This window comes from Eschrichtius robustus, chromosome 20, assembly GCF_028021215.1.
Source record: "Eschrichtius robustus isolate mEscRob2 chromosome 20, mEscRob2.pri, whole genome shotgun sequence".
NCBI lineage: Eukaryota > Metazoa > Chordata > Mammalia > Artiodactyla > Eschrichtiidae > Eschrichtius > Eschrichtius robustus.
The window spans coordinates 11,055,564-11,075,000 of record NC_090843.1 but is presented as its reverse complement, the minus strand read 5'-3'; the positions used below and the strand labels follow the sequence as shown (position 1 = coordinate 11,075,000).

The window sequence follows — 19,437 nt, the reverse complement described above, 5'->3', positions numbered from 1 at the left end:
AAACCACTGCAATGAGAAGCCCACACACCGCAACAAAGAGAAGCCCCCACTCACTGCAACTAGAGAACGTCTGCACGCAGCAACGAAGACCCAATGCAGCCAAAAATAAATAAATAAATTTATTTAAAAAAAAAAAAAAGAGTTTATCTCAAATTTCAGTGTCCCACGTGGCCCAGGATGGGAGCTGGCCATCCTGCTTTGGACAGGATTACTGTCCAAGGGGAAGGATACACTCACATATACACATCACAACTACCACACACACTCACACACACACACACACACGCATATACCACACACACATTCTCATACGAGTGCACACACATATACTATGTACACACATTTGCTCACACATGCATGCACACACACACTCACAAAGGGCTGCAACACTGCCAGCTGCAGCACCTCCCACACTGTCTGACCACAAAGAACAACTGAGGACCAGACAAGAAACCAGCCCCTACCAGGCAGAGAGACAATGTCCCTCTCAGTAAGAAACCTGGGAACAGACCCGGCTGTCTGGGTCTGGACAGGCTAGACTTCAGCGTGGGGAGCTCTCCCCCATCATTCTCCCTGAATCTGTCCAGGTAACTCTCTGCAAGCCTCGCCTGGGCTCCAGCCTGGTCACTTACTCAGGAGACGCTCTCTCGGGGTCTGACACTTACAGGGAGACCAGATGGCTTGGCTTCCCCTTCGAGGAGGAACGTCTGGGTAAATGGTGGCATTTCCCAAGCACCCCCCTTGCCTCAGAGCCTGGAGGCACCTTAGGGACTGCCTGGTCCATGCAAAACGCCCAGAGAAGAGCCAGATACCCACGTGGCAGAAGCTCAGGCACCCAGACCCAGCCCAAGCACAGCGTCTGGGAGACACGACGTGCTGGGTATGGTGGGAGGAAAAGGAAGGGGGATGGGAAACCAGAGACCCTGCGATGAATCAGGCACAGAAGGGGTGGCTCCGGCACAGCCCAGCATGCAGGGGCCAACGGGCTGGGCATCAGAGTAATAAGGTTGTACTGGAGAGGATGCTGTGGGGACATGTGGGACCTTGTTCAGCCACTGATGAAACCACAGCAGGAAGCAGTGTCCTTGCAGAGCAGGTGGATGGGCAGAACCACTCCTCCCAGACCCACTTCCCCAGGGGCCAGGCACTCACTCTCTGGATTTGCCAGGAGACGTCCGAACAGGGCTCGTCTGGGTTTTCTTGCCAATCACCTGGGCCCAGGGACAAGATAGGGCTGCTGTCCTCCCTCAGCTCTTGTCCACACTCCATTTCTCCCTCCGGGGCCGATGTCGCCTCGAGGTTGTTCTCAGAATCTACAAAGGCAGATGCACATGGGTCACATCTCGGAAAAACAAGTGAACGTCACGAAGGAAAACTTGGACTCCTCCCGCGAGCGTTGTCCAAGATTAGCCCTCTCCCCACTCGAAGTCCTGCCCTGCGTGTGGTGAGGCAAGCCTGGTACAATTTCTGCTGTCTGGTGGGCAAAAGGGACCCGGGAGCCTGGCCCCAGCCGAGCAAGAGACCACATTCCAGCTCCTCCCGGTGTCTGCATCAGTACAGCCCCAGACCCTGATGTCTCAGCGACACCTCAAACTCTACAGAGCTCCAAACCGGGACTGCCGCCCGGCCCTCCCTCCCAAAAGCAGCCCCCCTCTCTCGCCAGAGGCGGGCTCCCCCTTCCCAGCCCCTCTCCCAGCAGGGCCCAGGGGTCTCCCAACACCTCCCTGCACTCATCCATCCGTGTGTCCTGGGGGTTGGTCTGCCTCCAAAATCACACCCGTTTAGAGCTGCCACCCACAGCACCAAGAGCCTGATACAGTGACCCACACACTGAATCCTTCAGGGATCCTATTTTCAAACCTGGGTCTCGATGCCCCCCACTCCCCGCCGAGACACACACACTCCAGATGGTTTTCTGCCAGGAAGCCTCCCTTAGACTGATCCCCAAGGCCCCAGGCCCATGCGGGGAGGGGGGTGAACCTTCCAAAAGCGCCTTCCACTCCCCTCTCCCGGTGCCCAGTCATATCACCGCCCTCCTACTCTGTAAGTTCTGGAAGGCAGGGACCAGTGGCCTTGTTCTTGGAGTCCCCAGCGCCTGGAACAAAAGCCCCTCAGGAGCCTTCGCTGGATGATTTCAATTAACGGGAATCAGAATTTCTAACAAATACATTAAACATCTACAAACACACTCTGAACCTTAAGGCCAAAGAACTAAATAAAGCTGGGAGAGTATTTGTAACACACGACAGCCCGGGGCCACTGTCCTTTGATGATAAACTGTGGGCGTCCTGACCTCCTCTCTCTTCCCCCAGCCTCCACTGCGGGGGGTGGCCCCCCATTAGCCTGATCCAATCAGAACCTGGCATTTCCGTGGCCCCAGTGATTGGCAGAAGTATAGCAGGGGTCCAGGGCTGGTTACTGGGGTTTCGAACTCATCCACTCCTTCTTCCCAGTCAGACAAACAGACCCTATGCTTGGAAACGACCAGTCTGCCTCCATGAGGGCAGCAGCATAAGGACAAAGCGGGGCTGTCGGGACCTGAGAAAGATGCAGAGCTCTGTGTAGATCTGACCCCCTCGGTCTGGACACGAGCGTGTGCGGCCCAGTGTACTCCTCCTGCCGAGGAAGAAGGGAGCTGGGTTTCTATTTGTCTCCAATATAAACAGCCCCAGTGACTGTGAAAATCAATAAGAATAACCTAAAAAAGGAAAAAAAGGATCTTCCCAAAAGAAAAGAGGCAGTTCAAAGAAAAAGAATTATAAGTGAGCTCTTAACCCGTGAAAAGACACTTAGTTTCCCTACCAATGAAAGAAGTGACAGTGGAACCCAAGAGGTACCCGTTTCTACCCATCTGACTGGCCCAAACCTAGATAGGGTATGGCTGGAAATGAAACCTTGAAGACCCTGCAGACAAGAGGGGCCGGAAGAAGCCTTGTGCGGGGGGTTTTGAAGGTTTCCATTGTAAATGCACCGGCCCTTGGGGCCAGCAGGCCGCTCCTTGGAGCTTGTCCTCCAGACAGACTGGCCTCGGGGCAGATCCCGTGCAAGGATCCAGCCCAGCCCTGTGCATCCGTGGCAAAAGAACAGGAGACCAGGACGGGGCTGGCTGCTGCGTGGCAGAGCTGAGACCGGTCTCAACTAGAGGCCACGGAGCGGTGCCACATGAGGGAAGCAGAGTGCACCAGCTTATAGAAACGCACGTGCGTGTGTGCATGTTTCCACGCGGAGGAAACATCTGGAAGGCGATACACCAAACAGTTAATGGTGTTGTGTTGATGGGGGGTGTGAAGGGCCTGGGCTGGGGGTAAGCTGAGGGGGCTTTACCATTTTTTATATCCTCCTGTAACATGCAGGTCATTCGCACCAGCATGTACTTCGTCTACAATTATCAAAATAAACAAGAAACTAGCAGGACTCAGTAGGAGCAAAACTTAACTAGCACCTACTGGATACTCTGCATGCTAACCCATCAAGTACTCACAGCCACGCTGTGACTTGCTCAGGCCCCCAGCTGGCAAGGGGGCGAGCAGGGTTTGAACCCAGGCTCAGAGGCCAGGATAGGCCCCAGGGACAGCACTAGGGCCATGATCCTTCCCCCAGGACTGTGGCTGAATCACAGCAAATTCCTGTCCCTGCCCCATGAAGCATGGGCTCACGAGGTACATGCACGCTGGGCAGCATGACCTCCCATTGCAGCGCCCCTGCAGACAGGTGTGCCTGCAGGTAACAGACACACAGGTATCCAGAGAGGGCTAAGAGGGTCTGAGCTCCCCTTCAGACAGATCCCCAAATCCAGTCAATGGCTGATTAGCACATCAATAGGGGAGAAGGGCAGGGATCTCACAGGCAACCCCAAATCACTGCTACAAAATTAGTTCAACCTGAATCAGTCAGCTGCACAGACTCCACGCCTAGGCTCCCAAATGAGCCCTGACAGCAGCTCTGGGTCTGCCACCCACAGCAATCCCCACCCCTCCCTCACCTGGAAAACAGGGGCTGCAGCTGCCTTGTCCTGAAGGCTAAAGAAAGTACTGCATGCCTCAAGCTTTTATATGAGGTCCCTAGAGCAGTAGAAGTCATAGAGACAGAAAGTAGGATGGCAGATGCCAGGGGTTGGGGGAGGGGGAGGGACAGTTAGTGTCTAATAGGGACAGTTTCAGTTTGAAAAGAGGAAGAAGTTCTGGAGATGGATGGTGGTGATGGTTTTACAACATTGTGAATGTGCCTAATGCCACTGAACTGTCCACGTAAACGTGGTTAAAATGGTAAATTTTGTGTGTCAATGCAAATAATCAATAATCAATCTATAATATGGAACAGAAGAGAGTTTTATCTGACCAAAACTGAGGACTATAGCCCAGGAGGCAGCCTCTCAGTAGTTCTGAGGAACTGCTCCATTGAAGCATGGTTTTCAGCAGTTTTATATCTTGTCAGAACAAAGAACACACACCAAACATGACAGGGGTACATCCTTTCAAAGTTTCAGATGAAGTAGATTAGCATGTACACTGCAAGTCAGTATGACCCCGGTGTCTGGGAAGTGAACCTTAAATTTGGGGGGGTGCTGATGTGGGCGCCACAGCAAAGGAGGCATTTATCCTTATCTTCAAAGTGGAGTCGCTAATGGTTAAAGCACATGTGTGAGGTATGTTTGACAGGCCATGAGTCAGGCTGTTCCAGTTCACACAAAGTTCAGGCTGAATCATGTATAAGTCCAAACGACTTCCCCATACTTCAGTTTGTGAAAATCTCTTCCATCATTTGTTTTAAATATTTTATCACAATTTTAAAAAATTAAAACCACCACATAGAACAACGCAACTCTCTCAGCCCACGCACTCCTCCCACCACCAGGCAGTCCCTGGGTCAGGTGCGGTGGGCATTGAAGGGGAGCAGAATTTCCCACCCCAAATATGTCGCTTTGGCACGAGGATTATTTTGTGCTAAAGACAATTAAAACTAAGCAGATTCAAGAAAAGCTCTTGGCCTCCCCCTCAACGGCCTAAATTTACAACAGAAAATTTAGGTCTATACCTAAATTAGGTCTATACCCTGGTCTATACCAGGAAGAGAGCCATTACTATAGTTACCATTTTACCAAAAAACTTATCTGCATAATAGAGCAACCTCTATTTTCCAAACTTCTCCTCTGCCTTCCTGTGAAAAGCCCTCCTCTTTGCAGCCCCAGATCCTACCCCTCTCCTTAAGTAAGGGTGTTACAGAAGCTTCAATTACCTGGCTGCCTTTTGGGTCTCCTATTTTTATGGGGCTCCCGTACACATGAAATGTTAATCTGTCGCTTATCAATTTAATTGTTAGACCAGCTAAAGAATTTAGGAGGGAAGAGGGAAATGTTATCCTTCCCTGCAGCACAAACTCGAAGGCCAGTGCAGGCAGCCACAGAAACCAAGTGGCCGCATCAGTGGACCCACAAGTGCTGGCAGGCAGGCGGCTCTTTCCCTGACCAGTGAGGCCTCCACAGCTACATTCAAACCCTGGGGCCACCCCTCGCCCACCGCAGCTGCCTCCAGAGCTCCCCCAGCGGCCCCCAGCCCCTCCTGGACTCCTAAGGGGTCTCAGCCTGCTCATCTTACTTTTTTCCATTATAAAAACAGCGACGGGGCTTCCCTGGTGGCGCAGTGGTTAAGAATCCACCTGCCAATGCAGGGGACACGCGTTCAAGCCCTGGTCCGGGAAGATCCCACATGCCACAGATCAACTAAGCCTGTGCGCCACAACTACTGAGCCTGTGCTCTACAGCCCGCGAGCCACAACTACTGAGCACACGTGCCACAGCTACTGAAGCCCGCGTGTGCCTAGAGCCCATGCTCTGCAACAAGAGAAGCCACTACAATGAGAAGCCCGCGCACCGTAACAAAGAGTAGCCCCCACTGGCCGCAACTAGAGAAAGTCAGCGTGCAGCAATGAAGACCCAACACAGCCAAAAATAAATAAATAAAATTTAAAAATTAAAAAAAAAAAAAAACCATCGACAAGAAAAACTTGGAAATGCAGAAAACAAAAGAAAAAATGCATTTCCCAGAACTCCCCCCCCCCACCAAAATAACCTTCTAGCAATCAAGGAGGAAGTCCCACCTGGATTCCCTGGGGCACCTACCAGAACAGGGGTGGCTTGGGGTGGGGGAGGGGCTCCTGACCACCCCCTACCCCCTGCCCCGCTGAACCTACTGGCATTGGAAACCCTCCACCATCGGACCAGATGAACATCACGCCTGCTCTACCATCAGACTGCACCAACATCACCCCTGGCAAAGCCGGTCGCTCTCCACCTATGCCCAGGGTGGCCTGGAACTCTCCATACACTCCCCTTTCACGCCTTTATCTGCGTGGCCTCCCACTCCCCCCACCGCCCAGACCCAAGTGTCCTGGCACCTCTAGCACCTGCACTGCAGCCTCTCCTGGCTCCATGGATCCCAACCTTGCTCAGGTTCCAGAGGAACGGGCCCCACCTGCAGCACCAGAGGGAGCCCAGCATCCAGGATGCCCAGGGCTCAGAGGCCGGGCGGCCTGGCAGACCTACAAGTGGCTGAAAGGTGGAGATAACTCCTTCTGCAGCTCACCCAAGCCTCCCAACATTTTGGTTTCAGTTTCCATTCCTGTAAAAATAGAGGCTTGGCTGGCGTGTGAGTAAGCAGAGAAATTGGTAGGCAGGAAGTGGGTGTGGGTCAGAGGCAGGACTCACCATTCAACACCTGGGTCCTCAGCCCTGTTGTGTGACCCACACTGAGTGACCAGGGCCTGGTCCCTACCCCCGACCCCCAGTGACGGGTAAGGGACCGCCCCCAGCAAGCCAGCCCTAAGGACAATGGCCCTGTCCAGCACTCATTGTGCTCACAGAGGATAAGCAGGCAGCCCAGAAGCCAGCAAACCCCCAACAGCTCTCAAAGCCTTTGCCCCTGGAGCTGGCAGAGACGCCAAGCATCTCAGAGGCGTGGGCTGTCCATCTTGGTAGTGACCTTGCCCTACTAACGGTTGGGGGCCCTGGAGTGACCTCTGACCAGGCCGAGGTGGACAGCTGCCTTGCCTGCTCTCCTTACCTGCCTGGACAGGCAGGACACTAGAAGATGACCAGGATTCTCAGACAAGGCTTTTTTCCCTGTTCTGTTGGAAAACACATCAGTTGCTCTCAGCAGCCCTGGGAAAGCCCCTCACACAAAATTAAAGGGTGGCAGGGGATAGCAAGCTTTCCTGGAGGCCCTCCCAAAAGGGTCAGTCTCAGCAGGTGCCAGGCACTGGACATGAGACTCAAATGAAGTTCTGATTTTCTCCCGTTAATCTGTCTGTCAATTTAATTCTTAGACAAACCAGAAGGACCTAGAAGGGTAGAGGAAAACTTCCTCCCCGACCATGCTAGGCCAGTAAGACCTCAACCACAGCTTCCTTCCAGGGTACTGGTTCTGGCTCCTGAGTTCAAAAATCCCTTCTCTGCCAGTTGCTAGCTGTGTGACTCTGGGCAAGTTACTTAACCTCTCTGTGCTTCAGTCTTGACATCTCTAAAATGGGGATTGATGATAGCTCCTCCCTCAATATTTAGCACAGGATCAGGCAAATCACAGGTTAGCTGATTGGTTTTATTTGTGTTTTTAGTCTCTGAGGTCCCAAAGACCCCTCCTCCCAAGGCCACCTAGTCAGGCGGATGTTCTAGTGACCAGGGTGGGGAGCCCTGGCAGGTGGGAAATTCTGCCTGGACACCAATAGCTCAGCCATGCTATGATTCACTATCTGGACCAGTAATCAATGATAAGAGTGGACACTCAGCTGCCCACCAAGCTCCTCCCGAAGGGTTAGAAGCAAAAGAAAATCAATAAAAAACTGACAACAAAAAGTGGCCACCTCTCCATACCTCTTACAGTCCAAAGAAAGCATCTGTAACGTGAGCACTTTGTACAGATACAGCAGAAACAGGCTCAATCAAAGAACTGGGGAGCGAGCCACCCGAGTAGGCGGCGGGCGGACCCAGAGCCGGAGACTCCAAGCGCCCGGCGGGCAGAGAGCAACTCAGGGCTCAGCAGCCGGAGGCGGGCTCCACGCCCCTTTCGAATCCCGAGGGGGGGCTGATGACGAACACAGGGAGCGACGGACGTACACACGCCCCGCGCTCGCACGACAGTACGTGCAGGGAGCGCGAGGGAGCCTCGGTCCGTCACCGGCGCGACCAGCGTTCCGCCTCCTCCACTCTCTGCGCTCCCGCCACCTCGGCAACCCGACGCCCGCCTACTGCCTCCGTCCGAGGCCTCCGCCGCTGCGAGGCTCGCGGCTTCCCTCCTGTCTCTTTAAATGGTGGGGCCAACGGGCCGCCCCTGCAGCTGCTGCCGGGGTGGCCCCGCGCGCCGCTATTGAGGGGCGAATCAAGATGGCGGCGGCTTTGGCTCTGTGAGGAAGACGGAAGAGGCGGCGGCAGCGGCGGAGGGAAAAGGACTCCCGGTAGCCAAGAGCGCTCGTGCGCCAGGGGGCTCTCGGAGTCTCCCACGTAGTGGTGGCAGCTGCAGCAGGACCAGGCGCCGGTCGGCTTGGGACATTTGAAGCTGGGGAGCGGAGCGCAGTCCCCGGCTGCGGTGGCAGGGCCAGGTGTAAGGAAGGAAAACATGGCGGCGGCCTGAGGAGGCGGCGGCGGCGGCGCGGGAAGCAGATTCACGGAGACCATGGCGGAGGCGGGAGCAGGGCAGTGAACGGCGCCGCGAGTTCCTAGCGCGTTGGGGTGGGAGGCTGCGAAGCGCTGCGCGGCCCCCTCGGGGCGGCCGGGATTGCCGGGCCTGGACAATAGCGCCGAGGAGCCGGAGGCGAGGAAAGGCGGGGGCCAGAGCTCGGGCCCGGCGGCGGGCCATGCGGGCGGCAGCGTGGCCCCGGGGCAGCCAGCGGCGGCAGTGAGGCCGGGGAGCCCTCCGCTCGTGGGCGTCCTCTCGCCTCGGCTCCCGCCTTCCCCGGACCCCTTTCCCGGGCGACTCCGGCGGGGCCTTTGCCCCGGCCCCCGGGCGGCACGATGACCGACACCCGGCGGCAGGTGAAGGTTTACACGCTCAACGAGGACCGGCAGTGGGACGACCGGGGCACCGGGCATGTGTCGTCCGGCTACGTGGAGCGGCTGAAGGGCATGACCCTGCTTGTCAGGGCCGAGAGCGACGGTTCTCTACTTTTAGAGTCCAAAATAAATCCTAATACTGCATACCAGAAACAACAGGACACTTTGTGTGGTCTGAAGCAGAAAATTATGACTTGGCCCTTAGCTTTCAAGAAAAAGCTGGATGTGATGAAATTTGGGAGAAAATATGTCAGGTTCAAGGAAAGGACCCATCAGTGGACATCACTCAGGACCTTGTAGATGAGTCTGAAGAGGAGCGTTTTGATGATATGTCATCGCCAGGTTTAGAATTGCCATCTTGTGAATTAAGTCGCCTTGAGGAAATTGCAGAACTTGTGGCATCATCTTTACCTTCCCCCCTGCGTCGTGAAAAACTTGCACTAGCACTGGAAAATGAGGGTTACATTAAAAAGCTCTTAGAGCTTTTGCATGTGTGTGAGGATTTGGAAAATATTGAAGGACTGCACCACTTGTATGAAATTATCAAAGGCATCTTCCTCTTGAATCGAACTGCTCTTTTTGAAGTTATGTTCTCTGAGGAATGTATAATGGACGTCATTGGATGCTTAGAATATGATCCTGCTTTATCACAACCACGAAAACATAGGGAATTTCTAACAAAGACAGCCAAATTTAAAGAAGTGATTCCCATATCAGATCCTGAGCTGAAACAAAAAATTCATCAGACATACAGAGTTCAGTATATACAAGACATGGTTCTACCTACCCCTTCAGTCTTTGAAGAAAATATGTTATCAACACTTCACTCTTTTATCTTTTTCAATAAGGTAGAAATTGTTGGTATGTTACAGGAAGATGAAAAATTTCTGACAGATTTGTTTGCACAGCTAACAGATGAAGCAACAGATGAGGAAAAAAGACAGGAATTGGTTAACTTTTTAAAAGAATTTTGTGCGTTCTCCCAAACGCTACAACCTCAAAACAGAGATGCTTTTTTCAAGACTTTGTCAAACATGGGTATATTACCAGCTTTAGAAGTCATCCTTGGCATGGATGATACACAGGTGCGAAGTGCTGCTACTGATATATTCTCATACTTGGTTGAATATAATCCATCCATGGTACGAGAGTTTGTCATGCAGGAGGCACAACAGAATGATGATGTAAGTAAGAAGTTAACAGAGCAAAAAATAACCAGCAAGGATATTTTGCTCATCAACCTCATTATAGAACATATGATTTGTGATACAGACCCTGAACTTGGAGGAGCAGTCCAGCTTATGGGCCTCCTTCGAACATTAGTTGACCCAGAAAACATGTTAGCTACTGCCAATAAAACAGAAAAGACTGAATTTCTGGGTTTCTTCTATAAGCACTGTATGCATGTCCTTACTGCTCCCTTACTGGCAAATACAACAGAAGACAAACCTAGCAAAGATGATTTTCAGACTGCCCAGTTGTTGGCACTTGTATTGGAATTGTTAACATTTTGTGTGGAGCACCATACCTACCACATAAAGAACTACATTATTAATAAGAACATTCTCCGGAGAGTGTTAGTTCTTATGACCTCGAAGCATGCTTTCTTGGCATTATGTGCTCTTCGTTTTAAGAGAAAGATTATTGGATTAAAAGATGAGTTTTACAACCACTACATAATGAAAAGTTTTTTGTTTGAACCAGTAGTCAAAGCATTTCTCAACAATGGATCCCGCTACAATCTGATGAACTCTGCCATAATAGAAATGTTTGAATTTATTAGAGTGGAAGATATAAAATCATTAACTGCTCATGTAATTGAAAATTACTGGAAAGCACTGGAAGATGTAGATTATGTACAAACATTTAAAGGATTGAAACTGAGATTTGAACAACAAAGAGAAAGGCAAGATAATCCCAAACTTGACAGTATGCGTTCCATTTTGAGGAATCATAGATATCGAAGAGACGCCAGAACACTAGAAGATGAAGAGGAGATGTGGTTCAACACAGATGAAGATGACATGGAAGATGGAGAAGCTGTCGTGTCTCCATCTGACAAAACTAAGAATGATGATGACATTATGGATCCAATAAGTAAATTCATGGAGAGGAAGAAATTAAAAGAAAGTGAGGAAAAGGAGGTGCTTCTGAAAACGAATCTTTCTGGTCGGCAGAGCCCAAGTTTCAAGCTTTCCCTCTCTAGTGGAACAAAGACTACCCTCTCCAGCCAGTCACCTGCAACAAATCTGCCTGGTTCTCCAGGCTCACCTGGATCCCCAGGATCTCCAGGCTCTCCTGGATCCATCCCTAAAAATACATCTCAGACGGCAGCTATTACTACCAAGGGAGGCCTCGTGGGTCTGGTAGATTATCCTGATGATGATGAGGATGATGATGAGGACGAAGACAAGGAAGACACGCTCCCTTTGTCAAAGAAAGCAAAGTTTGAGTCATAATGGCAACTGCCTGTGATCAGTACCTGTTGAGAAAACTGGTTCTCTACCCCTCCCCACTACAAAATCTATAACAAAGCAGTGGTCTCTTGTGAATGACTGACACAGATCAGCTTGCACACTTGACTTCTGCTCATCAAGTGCCAATTCAGTGGAGCAGGAGGAGGGGATAATTATACATTTAGGGGGAAGACTGACTTACACTTTTGAGGTCTCCAGCTTGGACCACACATTGCCCTTTTCTCAGGGAAGGAAATGGAAACAAAAAGCCAACAGGGCAGGGGTTTTGTAAGTGGAACTCTGGATTGACTGGTCAGTTGCTACAATCAGAATATGCTTTCTCAGACCATGTTTGAGACTCAGAAGAATAGGCTTTTCTGCCCTAATTCTTCACTAGTTAAGTAGAATGCCAGCAGTTTCTTTGTATAAAGAGACCTGCCTTTAAAATCGTACATTCTGAACGTTTTAGTCAAGCTACAGCAGGTTTGGAAAAAACCTCGTTGGGGGAGGGGCGAATATGAAGTTTCCTCTTTTTTATCTGTTCCCTTTGCCCTTCAAACTGCAGATTTTTTTTTTAAGTGGGGATTTGTCCCTATTTGATTAAAGATTGAGTGGAATTCTAGATGTGGTCATTTGTGTCATAATTTTTTTTGTTTCATTTTGTTTTTGATTTTTTTTCTCCCGAGTGTATGCTTAGTTGTTGAGTATATATATTTGGGACCATTAAAAATTTTTTTGATGTAATATAACCTAACGTTGTGCTGGTACCTGTTTTACCATGTGTAATTTTTGTTCTCCATCACAGTTCTTAAATTTGTTTAGAGTTTTATGAAAGAAAGATGGTATAGTTTTTATTGACAAAAGCAAAGTAATCTTACAACTATGTGCATACAAAAAGCAATACTATTTTGTGACTAAATATTTTATATTAAAATTTACATCAGCAACTGTCTTGAGAATTCAGGGAAATAGAGTGGAATTTAAAATTTCAGCAGTTTTGTTAAACCTAGAAACATGAAATTAGTATTCCAAAGAGATTCTGAAATTTCATATCTTGGGGAAATGATGGTACATTAAATCAAAATTGAGGATGAATAATTTTAAAATAACGTATTTGACTTTTGAGTAATAAAAAAAGTGAAGAGTAAGAGAAATTGCATTAGTTGTATTTTTCTTTTTTCTTTTTTTTAACTACTCCCTTTGGAATACCAGTTGGAGTTGTAAGCGGTGGTTCCTAAATAAATACCTGGTCAGAGGACCATCAGATACCACTTCATTAAAACAGTATGTTTAAATAGGTTCTTTTTATTGTCTTAGGTGTGCTAAAATTCTTTTAAGGAAATGAAAATAAATATCTCAATTCCACATACCTTCACTTTTTTAAAAAGTGAAGATTTTAGAACTTACTGAAGAATGTATATGCAAATGTGAATAAAAATTCATATCTAGTAAAAGGATACTATTTTAAGTATCATATACTTTAACTGGATAATCTAGCAAGCACTGTGTGCTTCTACCTTCCTTAGCTCCTCTTTTGCTTAGCCCTCAGTACATTGTGATACCAAAAACAAGGTTATATGGAATAGTTGCATAGAAAACCAGAAAGCAACAACTTGCTACAGTCAGTCATGAAAAGTCTTATTGTTGGCTAATTTTTTTTTTTTTTTTGCTAATTTTTTTTTTTAATGAAACTTTGGGTGCGTTATTAACTGTAAGAGTTTAAGTGTATTTCACTACAGTATAGAGCTACTTCTGGGTCACAAGTTCTGGCAATTAATAATTTTAATCAACTTATCTTGCAAATAAAGAGAACAGAAAATAGGATGTAAAAAAAAAAAAAAAAAAAGAACTGGGGGTGTCCATCTCATCCCTGCCTCGAAGTGCACCTTCTTTGGTTCATTCAGCAATTACTTATTGAGTACCTATTGTGTTCCAGGGAGCATACAAGAGACTTGGGATAAAGCAGTGAACAAGAGAGCAAATGTCAAGATAGCCTCATCCACCAGAGGGCAGACAGCAGAAGCAAGAAGAAATACAATCTTGCAGCCTGTGGAACAAAAACCACATTCACAGAAAGATAGACAAGATGAAAAGGCAGAGGGCTACGTACCAGATGAAGGAACAAGATAAAACCCCAGAAAAACAACTAAATGAAATGGAGATAGGCAACCTTCCAGAAAAAGAATTCAGAATAATGATAGTGAAGATGATCCGGGACCTCGGAAAAAGAATGGAGGCAAAGATCGAGAAGATGCAAGAAATGTTTAACAAAGACCTAGAAGAATTAAAGAGCAAACAAACAGAGATGAACAATACAATAACTGACATGAAAAATACACTAGAAGGAATCAATAGCAGAATAACTGAGGCAGAAGAACGGATAAGTGACCTGGAAGACAGAATGGTGGAATTCACTGCTGCAGAACAGAATAAAGAAAAAAGAATGAAAAGAAATGAAGACCGCCTAAGAGACCTCTGGGACAACATTAAACACAACAACATTCGCATTATAGGGGTCCCAGAAGGAGAAGAGAGAGAGAAAGGACCCGAGAAAACATCTTTAGAGATTACAGTCAAAAACTTCCCTAATATGGGAAAGGAAATAGCCACCCAAGTCCAGGAAGCACAGCGAGTCCCATACAGGAAAAACCCAAGGAGAAACATGCTGAGACACATAGTAATCAAATTGGCAAAAATTAAAGACAAAGAAAAATTATTGAAAGCAGCAAGGGAAAAACGACAAATAACATACAAGGGAACTCCCATTAAGGTTAACAGCTGATTTCTCAGCAGAAACTCTACAAGCCAGAAGGGAGTGGCATGATATACTTAAAGTGATGAAAGGGAAGAACCTACAACCAAGATTACTCTACCCAGCAAGGATTTCATTCAGATTTGATGGAGAAATCAAAAGCTTTACAGACAAACAAAGCTAAGAAAATTCAGCACCACCAAACCAGCTCTACAACAAATGCTAAAGGAACTTCTCTAAGTGGGAAACACAAGAGAAGAAAAGGACCTACAAAAACAAACCCAAAACAATTAAGAAAATGGTCACAGGAACATACATATCGATAATTACCTTAAACGTGAATGGATTAAATACTCCAATGAAAAGACACAGGCTTGCTGAATGGATACAAAAACAGGACCCATATATATGCTGTCTACAAGAGACCCACATCAGACCTAGGAACACATACAGACTGAAAGTGAAGGGATGGAAAAAGATATTCCATGCAAATGGAAATCAAAAGAAAGCTGGAGTAGCAATACTCATATCAGATAAAATAGACTTTAAAATAAAGAATGTTACAAGAGACAAAGAAGGACACTATATAATGAACAAGGGATCAATCCAAGAAGAAGATATAACAATTATAAATATATATGCACCCAACGTAGGAGCACCTCAATACATAAGGCAACTGCTAACAGCTATAAAAGAGGAAATTGACAGTAACACAATAATAGTGGGGGACTTTAACACCTCACTTACACCAATGGACAGATCATTCAAAATGAAAATAAGTAAGGAACCAGAAGCTTTAAATGACACAATAAACCAGATGGATTTAATTGATATTTATAGGACATTCTATCCAGAAACAGCAGATTACACTTTCTTATCAAGTGCACACGGAACATTCTCCATGATAGATCACATCTTGGGTCACAAATCAAGCCTCAGTAAATTTAAGAAAATTGAAATCATACCAAGCATCTTTTCTGACTACAGCTCTATGAGATCAGAAATCAATTACAGGGGAAAAAAAAGTAAAAAACACAAACACATGGAGGCTAAACAATACGTTACTAAATAACCAAGAGATCACTGAAGAAATCAAACAGGAAATCGGAAAATACCTAGAGACAAATGATAATGAAAACACAACGATCCAAAACCTATGGAATGCAGCAAAAGCAGTTCTAAGAGGGAAGTTTATAGCTATACAAGCCTACCTCAAGAAACAAGAAAAATCTCAAATAAACAATCGCAGGATTGCGATTACACCTAAAGGAACTACAGAAAGAAGAACAAACAAAACCCAAAGTTAGCAGAAGGAAAAAAATCATAAAGATCAGAACAGAAATAAATGAAATAGAAACAAAGAAAACAATAACAAAGATCAATAAAACTAAAAGCTGGTTCTTTAAAAAAAAAAAAAAAAGGAGAGCAAATGTCTCTGAAGCCCCACCCTGGTATGGTCCAAGTGCTACCAGGACAAAGAGCCTGGGGAAGTGCAATTCAGAGTGAAGGGGAGGGGCGAGCACAGTTTTCAACTGGGTGGTCAGAGTGGGCCTCCAGAAAAAAGGAGACAGTTGAGCAACGACTGGAAGGAGGGTATGGGGGAGATGTGCTGCCCTCTGAGGAAAGGTGTGTTTTAGGCAGAGGGAAAAGGCAGTGCAAAAGTCCTGTGCTCAGAGCATGCCTAGTATGTACTAGGAGGGGCAGGAAGACAGTCCAAGGTCCCGGACACCGAGAGAATCAAGGACCGACCAGAGTCTGCAGGTGAGGCCCACCTGGCACGGTTCTACCTTCATGCACCTACCGGCCGCCCCTCACCAGGAAGGGGCCTATGCAAGCTGTGGGGACCCCGCCCCCACCAAGTGGGCCTAGGATACCGCTACTATGCAGCATCCTCGGAAATCCTCTAAGACTGCTCAGCTCAGCCCAACACTTCCCACTCCCAAGGGAGAAGGAAAACCCCAAGTTCTCTCCAAGAAATGAAACTGAAATTCTTTAAAAAGTGACAGATGCCTCCAGCAAAGGGCCAGATAAAACTGTATTTCTAAGAAAAGTGCTTCTTCTAGAAAAGAGTTCTTTAGCCATAGAAGACGTCACTGCTGGCCTGGGTTGACTGCTGACCAAGGTCTCCATTTCCAGGGAGGGAGGTGGGACTTAGCTGACTGCCCCACTACCACCAGCTCCACTGGGCTCCCAGCCGCATCAGGGCCTTACCTGGTACAGGGGCTGCAGGAAGCAGCTTCTGTCCACACTGGCTGCAGAACTTCGGGGCTTCCTCTTTGGAGATATGCCGGCAGGAAGGACACTCCATACCTCCAGGGAGGGGAATTCCTGAGTCTGGCATGCCTCTGCAGATCTGGAAGCAAGAGTCCCGAGGCAGCCAGCTTTATACCCCACCACCTGTCATGTGACCACAGTCTTGCTTCAGTTTCATTTTCTGGGAAAGTGAAATTGCAGTGGCCTAGAAGTTCTCCTTGCTCAACTGAAAATCAGCCTGATCACCGCCCCTGAGGCGCTCCAGCCTGCCTTATCCCAACCTCCCTCTCCAACTCCCTCCTGGTCTGAGCCCTGAGTGGCTCCAGCACCCACTTCCTTTTCTGCTGCCCCCACCAGGCTTGCCCCTCCCAGCCTCCTGAACTCTCCATCACTCAGTGAGTCTAAAAATTTCCTCACCCGGCTGAGACTGGGAGCCAGGTCAGCTGAGCCAAGTGAGTGGAGACTGGGGGTAGTGGGAGAGCAAGCAGAGACACAGCTTGTGCAAAACCCCGAGATAAGACATGGGGTGGGGATACCTGCTGCGTGCCCCAGGCAAGGGACTCAGACTCTCTGTGCCTCACTGCAGAAATGCTGGCAGCAAATGGCTGAGTCAGAGCCTGCCAAAGGAACCAGCCTGCACAGGGCAGCCCATGGCTATACGGCTGGCAGTCAGGATTCCTAATAACGGGGCCAGTGGTCGAGACTCCTAATAATGGGGAGTGCCATCTGCTAAGCCTACACTCTTCTCATTGACCATTTGGCCCTCAGAACACCTTCTGTGGGAGTGGCAGCAAACCAAGGTCAGGGTCATGCCAAGGCCAGGACTCAGGCTGAGAATATCCAGCCTCTAGGGACAACTTAGTGCATCCATGGTGAGAGTGGAGACAGGTGTCTTGGCTCTTGGGGAACAAAGATCCACCGGCCACCCATTTCTGCTGGCTTCAGATCCAAGAACTTTGCTGGAGCAGTGGCCAAGTCAGCTCCTTCCCCAGCTGGGAGGGCACCCAAAGGGCCCTCATCAAACAGCGACTCCCTGCCCCAGCCCTTCTACCGGCGCCTGCATCCCATTCTCATTTTCACTTCATCTGCAGCATGGGTGCCCCTCTGCCACCACCAGCTTGGTCTCCCTGATGGTGGGCTCTTGGTGGGCGGGGGGGCAGGGCAGGGCCTGACCAAAAGCACTCAGTGTGCGCAGTTATCCTCAGGGCCCTGGTCCCCACCTCCCCTCTCCCCTCTCCCCTCCATACGCCCCCTGAATCAACCACCCTAAAGCAACCACCACTGTCGTCTGGGTACTCTCTCACTAAAATACTCTCAACGACTCCCCAGGGCCCAGGCCTCTCTCCGAAGGTGTATTCCCTCTCTCCAAAGCTCTGCTTCCCCACAGACCAGAAAACTCACAGCAAGGATCAGAATTCCTCACTCAAGTGCCCTATTGTTTCTCGCCAGCACCAGGGGCCTAAGGGAAAACGCGAGGGCGGCACCAACACATCTCTATTCAATCAGCTTCCTGACTTTTCCCTTCCCCTTTTTTCCAGCCACATTCCGCCCACCACTACCAAAGAGAACCAGGTGGTGGCCCCCACCATCCTCACACTCCCCCATTCTCTTCTCCCCAGGGCCGCGTCCCACTCGCGGCTCTCAAGGCCAAAACCGGAGAGGTGGCAACCTGCCCTTTAGCCCCTGGCCACAGGCAGCCCCTGCTAAGTCGGGAGAACCCTGCGCTCTGGGCGGCTCGGTGATGTGGGCAGTGATGCCGTTCTCCTAAAAGTTACCATGAAATACAGATATGGGCATTTTTCGCAACATCACTTTTCCGTTGTTGCAATTAATGAAAGTGAAGGATTCCGTTCCCGGGTAGAGGCCCCCAGGTCGGCCCGTCCCGGTCCGCTATCAGGCCCCGCCGCGCCCCCTCCCCGGGCAGTGCTCTCGGATTCAAAGCCCGACCGGCGCTTCCCCGCAGGGGGTCCTCCGCACCCGAGGCTGGGCCCCCGGGAATGTAGCTGGGGCCCGGGGAAAGCGCGCTGCCTCCGCCAGTCCCACCTGCTGCGCGCGGCCGGAGAACAGGGTATGCACAGTGCCGCGGGGCGGGGCTGGACCGGGAACCTGCGGCGAAACCGAAACTCAGCGCCGCAGGAAGGGGCGGCCCGGCGCGGACGGCGGCCGGACGCGGCGCATCAGGACGCAAGCGGAGCTCCCCGGCAACGCCTCGGGCCGCGCCTCCGCGACCGTGGCCCAGACCGGCGGGGACCCTGATCCGTGGGACCCTCTCGCACCCAGGGGACCCGCACTCCGACCCGTGAGACAGCCCGTACCCACGGGAACTTGCGCCCCGCACTCACGGGACCCGGCATCCCTCCCTGTAAATCGGCACTCCGCCCGCCAAGACTCGCGTCTGGTGTACCTGCGCCCGGGCCTCTCAACTGCGAATCCCCGCCTTGCCCGCCAGCTCGCACCTGCGCCGCTCCCGCGCCCACACCGCCGCCAGACCGCGCGGTTTCGTTTCTGGCGTCCTGGGTCCTGCCCCTCCGCCCGCTTCGCCCGGCGCAGCAGGGTTCGCTCGGGTGTGGCCGTCGAGTGGCGCCCCCCAGTGGACCCGGCGCCTGGCCAGGTCGCCCGCCGCAGAGGAGGCGCCTCCTGCCGCTGCGCGCGCGGGGCGGGAGGCGGAGGGGCCCTGATTCCGGCCGGGCAGAGGCTGGGGTTCGCACGTGGGTCTACCCCAGCGGCCCCCACGCCGTGGGCCGAGCCCGGGCGCGCGCATCCCCAGTCCAGCCCCAGCCCCTTGGACAGTGTCCAGGACCTTGCGAGCCAGCGGCCAGCCCGGGAGGGGCCCCGAGGACACGAGGCTGGTCACTCAGCCGAGCTTCAAGCCACTCAGATGCAAGGTGGAGGTCACCTGCCGCATCGCATCGGGGCTTTGTGTGGATTAAGTGACC

The 19,437-nt window shown here is 50.2% G+C and overlaps 1 protein-coding gene and 1 pseudogene across 6 annotated transcripts in view; one reads left to right on the top strand and one right to left on the bottom strand.

Moving 5' to 3' along the window:
• The window catches only part of RNF213 (ring finger protein 213), a 120,284-nt gene extending 101,237 nt beyond the window's left edge, over positions 1-19,047 (bottom strand). For 3 of the 6 annotated variants that reach the window (XM_068529486.1, XM_068529489.1, XM_068529490.1), the window contains exons 1-3: positions 18,906-19,047; positions 16,460-16,601; positions 1,153-1,313 (exon numbers count right to left, since the gene is read on the bottom strand). In XM_068529486.1, the coding sequence (XP_068385587.1) occupies positions 1,153-1,313; positions 16,460-16,589 (291 nt within the window). In that variant the 5' untranslated portion in view covers positions 16,590-16,601; positions 18,906-19,047. Of the gene's footprint in view, positions 1-1,152; positions 1,314-16,459; positions 16,602-18,544; positions 18,614-18,905 lie in introns of those variants that run through there. The other 3 variants (XM_068529487.1, XM_068529488.1, XM_068529491.1) reach the window with 3 other exon arrangements.
• On the top strand, positions 8,804-11,861 carry LOC137755248 (serine/threonine-protein phosphatase 4 regulatory subunit 3A-like; annotated as a pseudogene).
• Positions 19,048-19,437: the final 390 nt, after the last annotated feature.